Source organism: Dreissena polymorpha, chromosome 4, assembly GCF_020536995.1.
Source record: "Dreissena polymorpha isolate Duluth1 chromosome 4, UMN_Dpol_1.0, whole genome shotgun sequence".
Taxonomy (NCBI): Eukaryota; Metazoa; Mollusca; class Bivalvia; order Myida; family Dreissenidae; genus Dreissena; species Dreissena polymorpha.
In genome coordinates this window covers 74,625,255-74,639,008 of record NC_068358.1, presented here as the reverse complement: position 1 = coordinate 74,639,008, position 13,754 = coordinate 74,625,255, and the positions used below count along the sequence as shown (strand labels likewise).

At 35.3% G+C, this 13,754-nt stretch overlaps 1 protein-coding gene across 5 annotated transcripts in view; it reads right to left on the bottom strand.

The window, feature by feature from the left end:
* LOC127880290 (ADAMTS-like protein 1) overlaps nucleotides 1–13,754 on the bottom strand; it is a 154,138-nt gene that overhangs the window by 60,170 nt on the left and 80,214 nt on the right. The window contains exon 1 of one of the 5 annotated variants that reach the window (XM_052427642.1): nucleotides 3,566–4,196. The exons of the other annotated variants lie outside the window; for them this stretch is intronic. Within the exon in view, the coding sequence (XP_052283602.1) occupies nucleotides 3,566–3,601 (36 nt within the window). The 5' untranslated portion in view covers nucleotides 3,602–4,196. Of the gene's footprint in view, nucleotides 1–3,565; nucleotides 4,197–13,754 lie in introns of those variants that run through there. 5 annotated transcript variants of the gene reach the window in all.

The following is a 13,754-nucleotide window of genomic DNA, read 5'->3' as shown; positions in this document are numbered from 1 at the left end:
GATGAGCTATTCATTAATGATAGTGATGGGTTTACGGAATAAATGAAAAAAAGGGTAAAAAACTGACATTACAGGCAACCACATATTTTAGGTGTTCAAATACCGTTAAGTATTATAAAACAGTGTCATAAAAGCACGTAAGTTGTGAATTGGCCCAGGTTATAGGGCGACACGTTTATGACTTTGATATAAAGCTCAATCATATGAAAAGCGAAATAAATAGCGTCTGCCATTAAAATGTTTGAGCAGCGATAGCTGAAATATCCACTGTGATCATCTACCGCATTAAACTGCATGCTATTCTTATCCTTTATTACATAAAGGCCGTGCTCTGTGAAAAAGGGGTTTAATGCATGTGCGCCAATTGTCGTCCAAGATAAGAATGTGCAGTCAACACATGCTAATCAGGGACGACACTCTCCGCTTTTATGACATTTTTCGTTTTAAGAAATTCTCTTCTCAACAATCAAGTTTTGACTAGCTCGTTAATTTCATGACAGTATTTTTTAATTGAGATAATATGAAAAATGAATAACTTGTATGCTTCAGTTATAGAAATTGATACACTAAACTATTCCTCCAGATGGTAAACACAGTATGTAGCAATGAAAATTACCCCAACAATTGGAGATGAATGATATGATCATTTGCTGTATGAACGTTTCGAGCTAAAACACATGCGTCAACTTAATACACCGTATTAAAGCCTGCATATTTGAATCTGATATGATTTTTTCAATGCATTTATAATTTACGAGGTATTTTAATCTACAATTCAGACAATTAAATGTTTATTGTGTTGGTGTTTCTTAACCTTTCATGAAAGGATTCTTACCCCTTCATTGACGTAAAGCACTTTAATAAAAATAAATTAAAAACTGAAAATTTAAATATTTTGTCGCAAATCGATTTTTCATGTCATTTCATTTATAATATAATTATAACATAGACTTTTACAGCGTATCTGACATTATAAATTCAAACACCAACGAATATACATTGAATATGTACAGACCTTAGTCACACTCGAGCGACTAATTTCAACTAGCAGACTGTCTTTAAGTGAAATTTCCCGTGTGCTTTACAATCACTGTACAATATGTAGTATTGGTCATTGGCATAGGTCTGCTTTTTTTACTACACTCAGACGTTGATGGATACACTCGACAATAAAATTCTAACTGAAATAATTTCATCTGACAGCACCATACTCTTTCGCACTAATTCACCACGTTCTGTATAAATCAGAGGCAGTCAAAATAGAAATGTGTGACGAAGAATTCCGTTCCCATCTTCGTATAATGCAATATTTGTATAGTTTATTAAAAAGTTATCTAATTTATCATTTTTTACGAAATGGCATGTTTAAAAAAAATCATGTAGAGGACAGATTAACAGTGGTTTTAATCACAGTCGTTAATGATAACAAATATTTTTACGTTATTTAAAATAAAAACACGACGCTACATACCAAATATTAAATATCTGACCATCGGGTCCTGTGGTTTCACACAAAAAGAATTGTTTACCACCTGTTTTGTAATAACAAACCAATTAGCGAGTCGTTACGTATTGCCATGAACCCGCGCACAGTAGGGTAGAGTTTCTTTTACTACGCGGGCCTACTCTTTAAAGTTATATCCGATGAATTTAAGAATGTCTCATTCAACTTGTGTGACGTTTAGGCAAACTTAACGCTAACTATATTTATTAAATAGCACGTATGTGTTGTAATGAAATTAAATACAATAACTGACAAAAAGTTTGCATTTTTGTGCATCTTTTTTACGCGACACTTTAATTCAAGTGCTAGTTGTGTGTGAAACAATACCTGAACATGAGACAAATAAGAAAATAATATTCAACTTTGCTTAGAAATAGACCGATAAATTACATAACGGAATGCAATGACTAACGAACTAAAATAATAGACTGCGTGAACAGAGAACTGAAAATATACAAGTTCGCACCTGTGGTGGCGGAGTGAACATGAGATACAGAGTTCTCAAATTGGATGATGATAATGCTATACCCAATCAAATGCATCGGCATGATTCATTGTATATTAAAATGCTTATTTTTGCCTCAAAATGCAAAACATATAAATAACGGACTAGATTTGATCTGTAAACGGAGAAAAAAAATCGTACTAATATTTATGTTAAGGTAATAGAATCTTGACCTTTGGATGATTTGCTCTTCGATCGAACTGGTGGGTATTTTGAAAATGTTGCATTTTGAACCGAAACACGTTTTCAATATAAATCACAAACGAAACGAGTATTGAATATTAACAAAAAAGATATTCATTCGAGCGAACTTTCAGTAAAGTATGAAGTGAACATGATTTCCTAATTGTAATCACATGTAGGATTGGATGTAATGGTTGAATTAAAAATACGCTGCACAATAAACTCTTACCCATTATTGTTTTAAACAGTGTATTTATGCTAGATTGTCAGGCATTATATATCATTGAACCTTTGGTGTGCCAATTACGGCAATACTTCCAAAAAGTCATGTAAACAGCAACCACGTATGTGCAAACCAACTTCTTAACCTTCCACAACTAGGTCAAATACAGTGATGTTATCACAAGGATAAACCCCTTCCACAACTAGGTCAAATACAGCGATGTTATCACAAGAATAAACAGGTCAAATACAGCGATGTTATCACAAGGATAAACATGTCAACTACAGCGATGTTATCACAAGGATAAACCCCTTCCACAACTAGGTCAAATACAGCGATGTTATCACAAGGATAAACCCCTTCCACAACCAGGTCAAATACAGCGATGTTATCACAAGGATAAACCCCTTCCACAACTAGGTCAAATACAGCGATGTTATCACAAGAATAAACAGGTCAAATACAGCGATGTTATCACAAGGATAAACAGGTCAACTACAGCGATGTTATCACAAGGATAAACCCCTTCCACAACTAGGTCAACTACAGCGATGCTTTCACAAGGATAAACAGGTCAAATACAGCGATGTTATCACAAGGATAAACAGGTCAAATACAGCGATGTTATCACAAGGATAAACAGGTCAAATACAGCGATGATATCACGAGGATAAACCCCTTCCACAACTAGGTCAAATACAGCGATGTTATCACAAGGATAAACCCAATGTCTGTTCACTCCTCGTAATGGCTCGATGCGAAATGAGCCTTGCTTTGGGATAAATGGGCTTAATGCAGTTGTGTGTTAGCACCGGCTTATCATAAGCGACACTTTTCGCCTAGACCGGATTTTCGGTATGAAAAGACTACCTTAAAACAACAAAATTCCATAAGAGCGGTAAGTGTCGTCCAGAACCAATGTGGGAAGATACTTAACGCTATTGCATTGAACCCGGTTTTCTCAGAGCGAGGCTCAAATTTATATACAAAAGATAAAAGCGATGGCACTATCAAGAAACATATATCAAATGGAACACTATGTTATTGATCATTTTGATATAATTTATAAGAGCCAGTTCATGAACATACGTCAACTACAAGTGATAGTTTTTATGCTAGTATATATAAATGTAAATAGTAAATAACATACCAAGATAATAAGAAATATTCCGAATATTCCGTTCATTTTATATTATGATTATTATCAATGACACCTCACTGTATCATCTAGCTTTCGTTTGTCACCCATTATAACACACAGAGCAAAATATATCACACACTTAACAACTGTGGTCAACTTAAAGTTTGTCCATGTTTAATATTTGTCAAAAGAACTTTGTTGCAATACAAGTTGTCATTCTTCTTAATGCCTATGAATTGCCATGCAAAAACCTCAAACGCCAGTTTGATTTTATCTTAAGTATAAGTTCAATTCAGAATTAACTGTTTGATATAAACTTAAATAATCAACTCATTCACTGAATGTAAAATATCAGCAGTTTTTCCAAACATTTTAAGCAGCTGATATGAAAATTAACATGCTCGTCGTGCTCTTCCTTTCATTTTTATCAGCCTACTTGTTTTTAGTACAATCAAGCGCTAGTTTATCTAAATTTAACATGGTTACACCGATGTTAGAACGCGTCGAGATTTCCGTTTAAAAATCAAAATGATTTTCATCAAAGGTCTTACACTCCCATATCGCACATGTCATACTACCGCCTTAAACATGTGAATGATGTAGTCGGTCACTCACACAGTGTGGCGGTATCAACGGAGTTTTCAGATATGGCACACGAACGTCTGTTAGTTTAGATAAAACGTAATGTGCAATTCTCTCCAGACAGCATATTGAATCTATAGTAAGTCGTCAATCGCTAAACAACTTACAGAACGATATACTTTATAGTTAATTTGTATTAGCAATAGATAAAAAAACGTACCATGGGTCACACGCATAATAATGTTTACCGCTAAACACTACTTATTTCATAACAACAGGTTGTTAAAGCAAAACTGATGTGAGAACACGGCGTAAAACTTTATTTATTTAACTACATTCAAAATTTCACTATCAAGCGAAAGATATTCCATATGTTGAGTTAAAATGAAGTGGAAAAAATCATTCGAAAATATAGGAAGAAAATAATGCAACTATATTTAAACATTCATATTAAAATAAGAGAACATTTCCCAACGATTCGTTATTAAAAAATATATTCTTATGTGATGTTTAGTACGCTCGTCACGTTTGAATGCATCTGTTCATTAAACGAAGCCAATATCGATTGTTGAGTAGCCACTCACTGGATAATGCTGTAATAACTGAATGAATACATTCCAGAAATAATGACTTTTTCATGTTGTTTGAAATATTTTCAAGTTAGATCACGGTGTAAATGAGACGCGTTCTGAGAAAACGGGACTTTTATGTGCGTAAAGTGTCATCCCAGATTAGCCTGTGCAGTACACACAGGCTCATCAAGAACGACACTTTCCGGTTTAAGGTATTTTTCGTGTACATGAAGTCTCTGCTACACGAAAATCAAGTTAAGGCGGAAAGTGTCGTCCCTGATTAGCCTATGTGGACTGCACAGGCTGATCTGGGGTGACACTTTACGCACATGCATTAAACCCAGTTTTCTCAGAACGCTACTCACTTCATTTCCTTTGTTCACGAAGTTTATGTTCCTTTTTTTCGGTAAGTAAGGCATGTTTTTATTAAGATCGAAAAATATTAGAAAGTTAATATAATAAAAGTGAAATTAAGCGATATCAATAATTCCAGATTCTGTTAATGATACATTGTTCGTACTGTAAATCATACACTGATGCAGTCGTGTGTTTCAAATATCAATACTGTTCTGTTAAATGTTTAAATACCTTAATTGAACTTAGAGTCACTGGCAACTAATTAAACATAGATTCGGTATTCAATTCTCATTACGTTGTTAACATCCTTCATTTATGGAGTTGAATCTTCTTTAAAAAACGTTATGATTGACACACATAAATGAATAAATATTGCCAGTAATTAATAATTATCTTTGCAAAAACCTCGCTTTCTTAGAGTACTGAGAATGGTTAAAGGACCAAACAATACAAACCAAGCGTTTAAACCGTAGCGATGAATACATCAATGAATAACCGTCAAATTGTATTCACGATTTACAAGGAAAAACGTGCCCAATTGATGTTTACTAACATTGAAATATCACTCTCAACTATCTGCTTTAACCAGTTCTTAAGTGAGAGCTAGCTCTATTTGGATTAAGATTAAATGATTACATAAAAGCTAATTTGTCGGAACGCGATACCTTTCTGCAATGTATGTCAAGCGTGGAAATGGGGAAATATGTGTCCACATAATTAAACAACTTGTGACAGGACAACAATACTAAGTTGTTTGATTAACATCAAATGGACGCATATAATTGACTGGGTCGAGGACCTCTTAATTATAAAGTGAAGGGCACGCGATATGGATGCAGACCGTTGCATGTTGTATTGAAAGTTTCAAAACTAAATTATGTATATCCTTCGATTGATTCCAATGGATGAAAAAGGCAAGTTTCCGTGGTCTCATTAGCATGCAGGTAGCCATTGACTAGTCTGTGCGCATGCACAGGCTGGTATGGCGCTACGCTTGCATTACGCTGCTCACAAAATAATCTGTAGAGAAGTCATTATTTTATGTAAAAAATATCGCGTCAATCATAAATAATTAGGATATTTTGGTGCAAATAGTATTAGGATTTGTTTAGTTTTTTACATTAACGTCTCCAAGGTATTGCCACCAAAACTAAGACTTTTGGTGAATTGTTTTTTTTTTTGTAATTTCAATTTTGTTAATTGTTGTTCGTTTTTTTTTACGTGAATCTTCTTGAATCCGAAGCGGCGACCGTAGTTTCATTAATTTGGGTCGCGCTCTGTAAAAAGGGGGTTTAATGCATGTGCGTAAAGTGTCGCCCCAGAATAGCATGTGAAGTCCGCACAGAGCTATTCAAGTTTTGAACTCCTGCAACATCGATACAAATTGCGAACAATTTTTCGAACGAACAAAAAATAGGTTTAGTACACAAAGAAACTGCATTTTCGTTTTGACAATGTAAAATGACGTCATGGACACAGTAAAAATAATTATCGAAATCGGCTGCGCTCTTTTCGTAGGTGTCAGTGCTCTTAGCTAATCGATTGAAAGTGAAAAAAAAAGTAAAATATATTGGTAATTCCGTGAAGAATAAAATGTCATTTTAATGTAAATATCAATAAAAAATAATTATACATAACTGGTTTATTATAATACTTCTTATATTTAATTAAAAATTAACAGAAACAATAACTATTAACAAACAGAATAATTCGTGATCAGAAGCCTTAGGCAAAATTAACCATATTGTTACCATTTGTCAATCAAGCGTGTCTTTCAGTAAAAGTTCGTCTGAAATATTAAAACTCAGCATGGAAAAGGGTTCTATTTTAAAATATCTGCAAGGTGGTTGAGACAGGGAACAGAAAGAAAGGTCATCAAAACGAGAAGCGGAAAGTATTGAGAAAAGGAAACAGGTGCAGAAAAGGTAAGGAAAGCAAATAAAATTCATCAGATAATGTAGTTAATTTGCTTGCAGTTTAGTGTCACTATGTTACGTAGGTTAAAGAGGTTCTGGTTAATCATAACTATAAATATAGTTATATTTTTTTTTTAATGCAGGGCGAGTAGATTAAAGCGAAGGGCGAGTGGATTGTCAGGCCTACTCGCCCTGAAGGGCGAGTTGCTTTGGAAAAATTCTTCAATGCCTGTACAATTTAAACAGAAGTCTTAAATGAGTTGTTGTAGATTGCATTCTTAAAAAGCTTTATTTAGTATGAATTTAAATTATAATGGACAATGAAAATGACTTGCGTAATAATATAATACAATGAAAAATGTATTATAATGTCTAGTTTGCATAACACCATTTATCAATATCATTACAGGCAGTGGTTATCCGACGGACATATGCTTCACGATAATATGAGCCGTGGTCTATAAAAACCGGGCTTTATGCATATTCGTAAAATCATTTTTACTAGTTCATCGTTTGTTTGTCTTGAGCTGGCATATTTGATAAGTCGGGTCCACGAAAACAATAATAAATTTGCACTTATCTTTGTATAATTTAAAACGAAATGAAAGTCCGCACAGGCTAATCAGGGACGACACTTTCCGCCTAAACGTGATTTTTTGGTAAGGAGGGACTTCCTTGAAACGCACATGCATTAAGCCCCGTTTTCTCATAACGCGACTCATATGAGTTCCGATAATACAATACCATTATGCAATTGGATATCACGTTGCTGTTCGACAAATAAAACAGTCTACGGTCTCTAGAATATAAGTATAGTGACTTCAATATTTCATCTGAGTAGATATAATTTTGGGAATCATTCAATTTCCCCATCATGATGATAGAGGACATACAGTTCAGCTTATAATAGCCTTTACACTTTGATTGAAATTAACTGAGCAAAATTCAAGGCACATTTGCTTTGAAAACATAAATATATACAAGCGTTACAACGATTCTCGAATATTTAGTCGGAAATAAAACAAACTGTCTTTACGATTATGGAATGTCCTTTTCATGGCGAGACTGGTCTACGTTTTCATGGCGGGTCGGGTCTACTTTTTCATGGCGGGTCGGGTCTACGTTTTCATGGCGGGTCGGGGTCTACGTTTTCATGGCGGGTCAGGTCTACTTTTTCATGGCGGGTCGGGTCTACGTTTTCATGGCGGGTCGGGGTCTACGTTTTCCCAACATTTTACGATGAATAATAATGAACATTTGCTGAATGAACGATTCGAGCTTAAAACATGCGTCAACTAAATACACAGTATTAAAGCCTGCATATCTGAATCTGATATGATTTTTTCAATGCATTTATAATGTACGAGGTATTTTAATCTAAAAAACAATTCAGACAATTAAATGTTTATTTTGTTGGTGTTTTTTAACCTTTCATGAAAGGATTCTTAACCTTTCGTTGACGTAAAGCACTTTGATAAAAATAAAAGGTATGTGAAGTTGGCTGTTAGATGTTAGCTGTTCATCAGATGTTTAAAACAGAAATGCACAGCTGTGCATTGGGTGTTAATCAGATGTTTAAAACAGAAATGCACAGCTATGCATTGGGTGTTAATCAGAAGTTTAAAGTAGAAATGCACAGCTGTGCATTGGGTGTTAATCAGATGTTTAAAATAGAAATGTACAGCTGTGCATTGGATGTTCGTCGGATGTTTAAAATACAAATGCACAGCTGTGCATTGGGTGTTCATCAGATATTTAATAAAGAAATGCACAGCTGTGCATTGGGTGTTCGTCAGATGTTTAAATTAGAAATGCATAGCTGTGAATTGGGTGTTCGTCAGATGTTTACAATTTAAATGCACAGCTGTGCATTGGGTGTTTATCAGATGTTTAATATATAAATGCATAGCTGTGCATTGTGTGTTCGTCATATGTTTAATATATAAATGCATAGCTGTGCATTACGCGTTTGTCAGATGTTTAAAATAGAAATGCACAGCTATGCATAGGGTGTTAATCAGTTGTTTAAAACAAAAATGCACAGCTGTGTTTCGGGTGTTAATCAGATGTTTAAATTAGAAATGCATAGCTGTGCATTAGGTGTTCGTCAGATGTTTACAATTTAAATGCACAGCTGTGCATTGGGTGTTCATCAGATGTTTTATATATAAATGAATAGCTGTGCATTGGGTGTTCGTCAGATGTTTAAAATAGAAATGCATAGCTGCGCATCGGGTGATCGGCAGAAGTTTAAAATAAATGCACAGCTGTGCATTGGGTGTTCATCAGATGTTTAAAACAGAAATGCACAGCTGTGCATTGGGTGTTAATCAGATGTTTAAAGAAGAAATGTACAGCTGTGCATTGGATGTTCGTCGGATGTTTAAAATACAAATGCACAGCTGTGCATTGGGTGTTCATCAGATATTTAAAAAAGAAATTCACAGCTGTGCATTGGGTGTTCGTCAGATGTTTAAATTAGAAATGCATAGCTGTGCATTCGGTGTTCGTCAGATGTTTACAATTTAAATGCACAGCTGTGCATTGGGTGTTCATCAGATGTTTAATATATAAATGAATAGCTGTGCATCGGGTGTTCGTCAGATGTTTAAATAGAAACGCAAAGCTGTGCATTGGATATTCGTCATATGTTTAAAATACAAATGCACAGCTGTGCATTGGGTGTTCATCAGATGTTTAAAACAGAAATGCACGGCGGTGCATAGGGTGTTAATCAGATGTTAAAATAGAAATGCACAGCTGTGTATTGGGTGTTCGTCAGATGTTTAAAGTACAAATGCACAGCTGTGCATTGAATGTTCGTCAGATGTTCAAAATACAATTCCACAGCTCTGCATTGGGTGTTCATCAGATGTTTAATATATAAATGAATAGCTGTGCATTGGATGTTCGTCAGATGTTTAAAAAAGAAATACATAGCTGTGTATTGGGTGTCCGTCAGATGTTTAATATATAAATGCATAGCTGTGCATTGGGTGTATATCAGATGTTTAAAATAGAAATACATAGCTGTGCATTAGGTGTCCGTCAGATGTTAAAATAGAAACGCAAAGTTGTGCATTGGGTGTTCGTCAGATGTTTAAAATTTAAATGCACAGCTGTGCATTGGGTGTTCGTCAGATGTTTAAAACAGATATGCACAGCTGTGCATTGGGTGTTCTTAAGATGTTTAAACTAGAAATGCATAGCTGCGCATCGGGTGTTCATCAGATGTTTAAAAAAGAAATGCACAGCTGTGCATTGGGTGTTCGTCAGATGTTTAAATTAGAAATGCATAGCTGTGCATTGTGTGTTCTTCAGATGTTTACAATTTAAATGCACAGCTATGCATTGGGTGTTCATCAGATGTTTAATATATAAATGCATAGTTGCACATCGGGTGTACGGCAGAAGTTTAAAGTAAAAATGGACAGCTGTGCATTGGGTGTTAATCAGATGTTTAAAATAGAAATGTACAGCTGTGCATTGGATGTTCGTCGGATGTTTAAAATACAAATGCACAGCTGTGCATTGGGTGTTCATCAGATGTTTAAAATACAAATGCACAGCTGTGCATTGGATGTTCGGCAGATGTTAAAAATAGAAATGCACAGCTGTGCTTTAGATGTTCGTCAGATGTTTAAAATAGAAATTCATAGCTGCGCATCGGGTGTTCGGCAGAAGCTTAAAATAGAAATGCACCGCTGTCCATTGGGTGTTAAACAGATGTTTAAAATAGAAAAATATAGCTGTGAGTTGGGTGTCCGTCAGATGTTAAAAAAGAAACGCACAGCTGTGCATTGGGTGTCCTTTAGATGTTTAAAATAGAAATTCATAGCTGCGCATCGGGTGTGCCAATGGCTGCCACTACAACGGACAGCCCAAATGGGGGTCATGCATGTTTTACAAACAGCCCTTGTTCAAGAAACATGTCCGTGTCAGAACATGTAGTTTAAACCGGATTTTAAACTGACGCATATCTGTACAAAGTAATTTGAAAACCAAATGTTTAGTTTTGCTGTTGTATATGTTAAGTTATTATTGTTAATTCAATTATGAAGGTTGGAGTTAATATTTATTTAAGTGTTCGATGTAGATTTTCTATCAATGGCTTTGTTTATTTCATTTTAATCACCACCTATTACTTTGATGCCCTGAGAGTTTAGTAATTCTGAAATATTTTTTAGAAACGAATTTCGTAGTGTTTTATTATTTGGCGCATAAACATTCAGAAATGAATATGCATTGTTTTTCATTTCAATATTCAAACAGTTGTACCATTTTCATCGTGTGAATAGTAAATGACATCGAAATTCAATGGTCTGTATTCAAAATAGACGCTCATTTTCTGATACTGTTCCCAAAGAAGATAAATATAAGCCAATTAGAAAAATCTTGATTCAGTAAAGCAATCATATAATCAGACACATGGGTCTCTGGCAAAAAAGTGATATGTGCGTTTAAATTTAATAAATACTGATTAACCCTGGCTCGTTTTAACGGGTCCCTTTAACCTTGATCATTAAGGGAAACAATATGCAAATTCTCTTACATACTTAAAATTACAATCTAAAATACAGAAGTTCGATCACGAATGTGTTGTTTGAGTTTTCAACAAAATGTATTTTACAAATCGCGATCTAGCTATGCATTTCTATTTCAAACATCTGACGAACACCCAATGCACAGCTATGCATTTGTATTTTAAACATCTGATGAACACCCAAGGCACAGCTGTGCATTTGTATTTTAAACATCTGATGAACATCCAAAGCACAGCTGTGCATTTCTATTTAAAACATCTGATTATCACCCAATGCACGGCTATGCGTTTCTATTTTAACATCTGACGAACACCCAATGAACAGCTGTGCATTGTTATTTTAATCATCTGACGAACACCCAATGCCCAGCTTTGCGTTTCTATTTTAACATCTGACGAACACCCAATGCACAGCTATGCATTTATATTAAACATCCGATGAACACCCAATGAACAGCTGTGCATTTAAATTGTAAACATCTGACGAACGCCTAATTCACAGCTATGCATTTCTAATTAAAACATCTGACGGACACCCAATGCACAGCTGTGCATTTCTTTTTTAAATATCTGATGAACACCCAATGCACAGCTGTGCATTTGTATTTTAAACATCTGACGAACACCCAATGCACAACTTTGCGTTTCTATATTAACATCTGACGGACACCCAATTCACAGCTATGTATTTCTATTTTAAACATCTGATTAACACCCAATGCACAGCTGTGCATTTATTTTAAACTTTTTCCGATCACCCGATGCGCAGCTATGCATTTCTATTTTAAACATCTAAAGGACAACCAATGCACAGCTGTGCATATCTGTTTAAAACATCTGCCGAACATCCAATGCACAGCAGTGCATTTCTATTTTAAACATCTGATTAACACCAAATGCACAGCTGAGCATTTCTATTTTAATCTGCCGAACACCCGATGCGCAGCTATGAATTTCTATTTTAAACATCTAAAGGACACCCAATGCACAGCTGTGCGTTTCTTTTTTAACATCTGACGGACACCCAATTCACAGCTATATTTTTCTATTTTAAACATCTGTTTAACACCCAATGGACAGCTGTGCATTTCTATTTTAAGCTTCTGCCGAACACCCGATGCGCAGCTATGAATTTCTATTTTAAACATCTGACGAACATCTAAAGCACAGCTGTGCATTTCTATTTTTAACATCTGCCGAACATCCAATGCACAGCTGTGCATTTGTATTTTAAACATCTGATGACCACCCAATGCACAGCTGTGCATTTGTATTTTAACATCTGACGAACATCCAATGCACAGCTGTGCATCTGTATTTTAACATCTGACGAACATCTAATGCACAGTAGTGCATTTCTATTTTAAACATCTGATTAACACCCAATGCACAGCTGTGCATCTCTATTTTCATCTGCCGAACACCCTGTGCGCAGCTATTCATTTCTATTTTAAACATCTGACGAACACCCAATGCACAGCTGTGCATATCTGTTATAAACATCTGCCGAACATCCAATGCGCAGCTGTGCGTTTCTATTTTAAACATCTGATGAACACCCAATGCACAGCTGTGCATTTATTTTAAACTTCTGCCGATCACCCGATGCGCATTTATGAATTTCTATTTTAAACAACTGATGAACATCTAAAGCACAGCTGTGCATTTCTATTTTTAACATCTGCCGAATACCCAATGCGCAGCTATACATTTCTATTTTAAATATCTGATGAACACCCAATGCACAACTGTGCATTTGTATTTTAACATCTGACGAACATCCAATGCACAGCTGTGCATTTGTATTTTAACATCTGACGAACATCCAATGCACAGCTATTCATTTATATATTAAACATCTGATTGACACCCAATGCACAGCTGTGCATTTGTATTTTAAACTTCTGCCGAACACCCGATGCGCAGCTATGCATTTCTATCTTAACATCTGACGAACACCCAATGCACAGCTATGCATTTATATATTAAACATCTGATGGACACCAAATGAACAGCTGTGCATTTAAATTGTGAACATCTAACGAACACCTAATGCACAGCTGTGCATTTCTATTTAAACATCTGACGAACATCCAATGCACAGCTTTGCATTTGTTTTTAAACATCTGCCGAACATCCAATGCACAGCTTTGCATTTCTATTTTAGACACCTGATGAACACCCAATGCACAGCTGTGCATTTGTATTTTAAACATCTGACGAACACC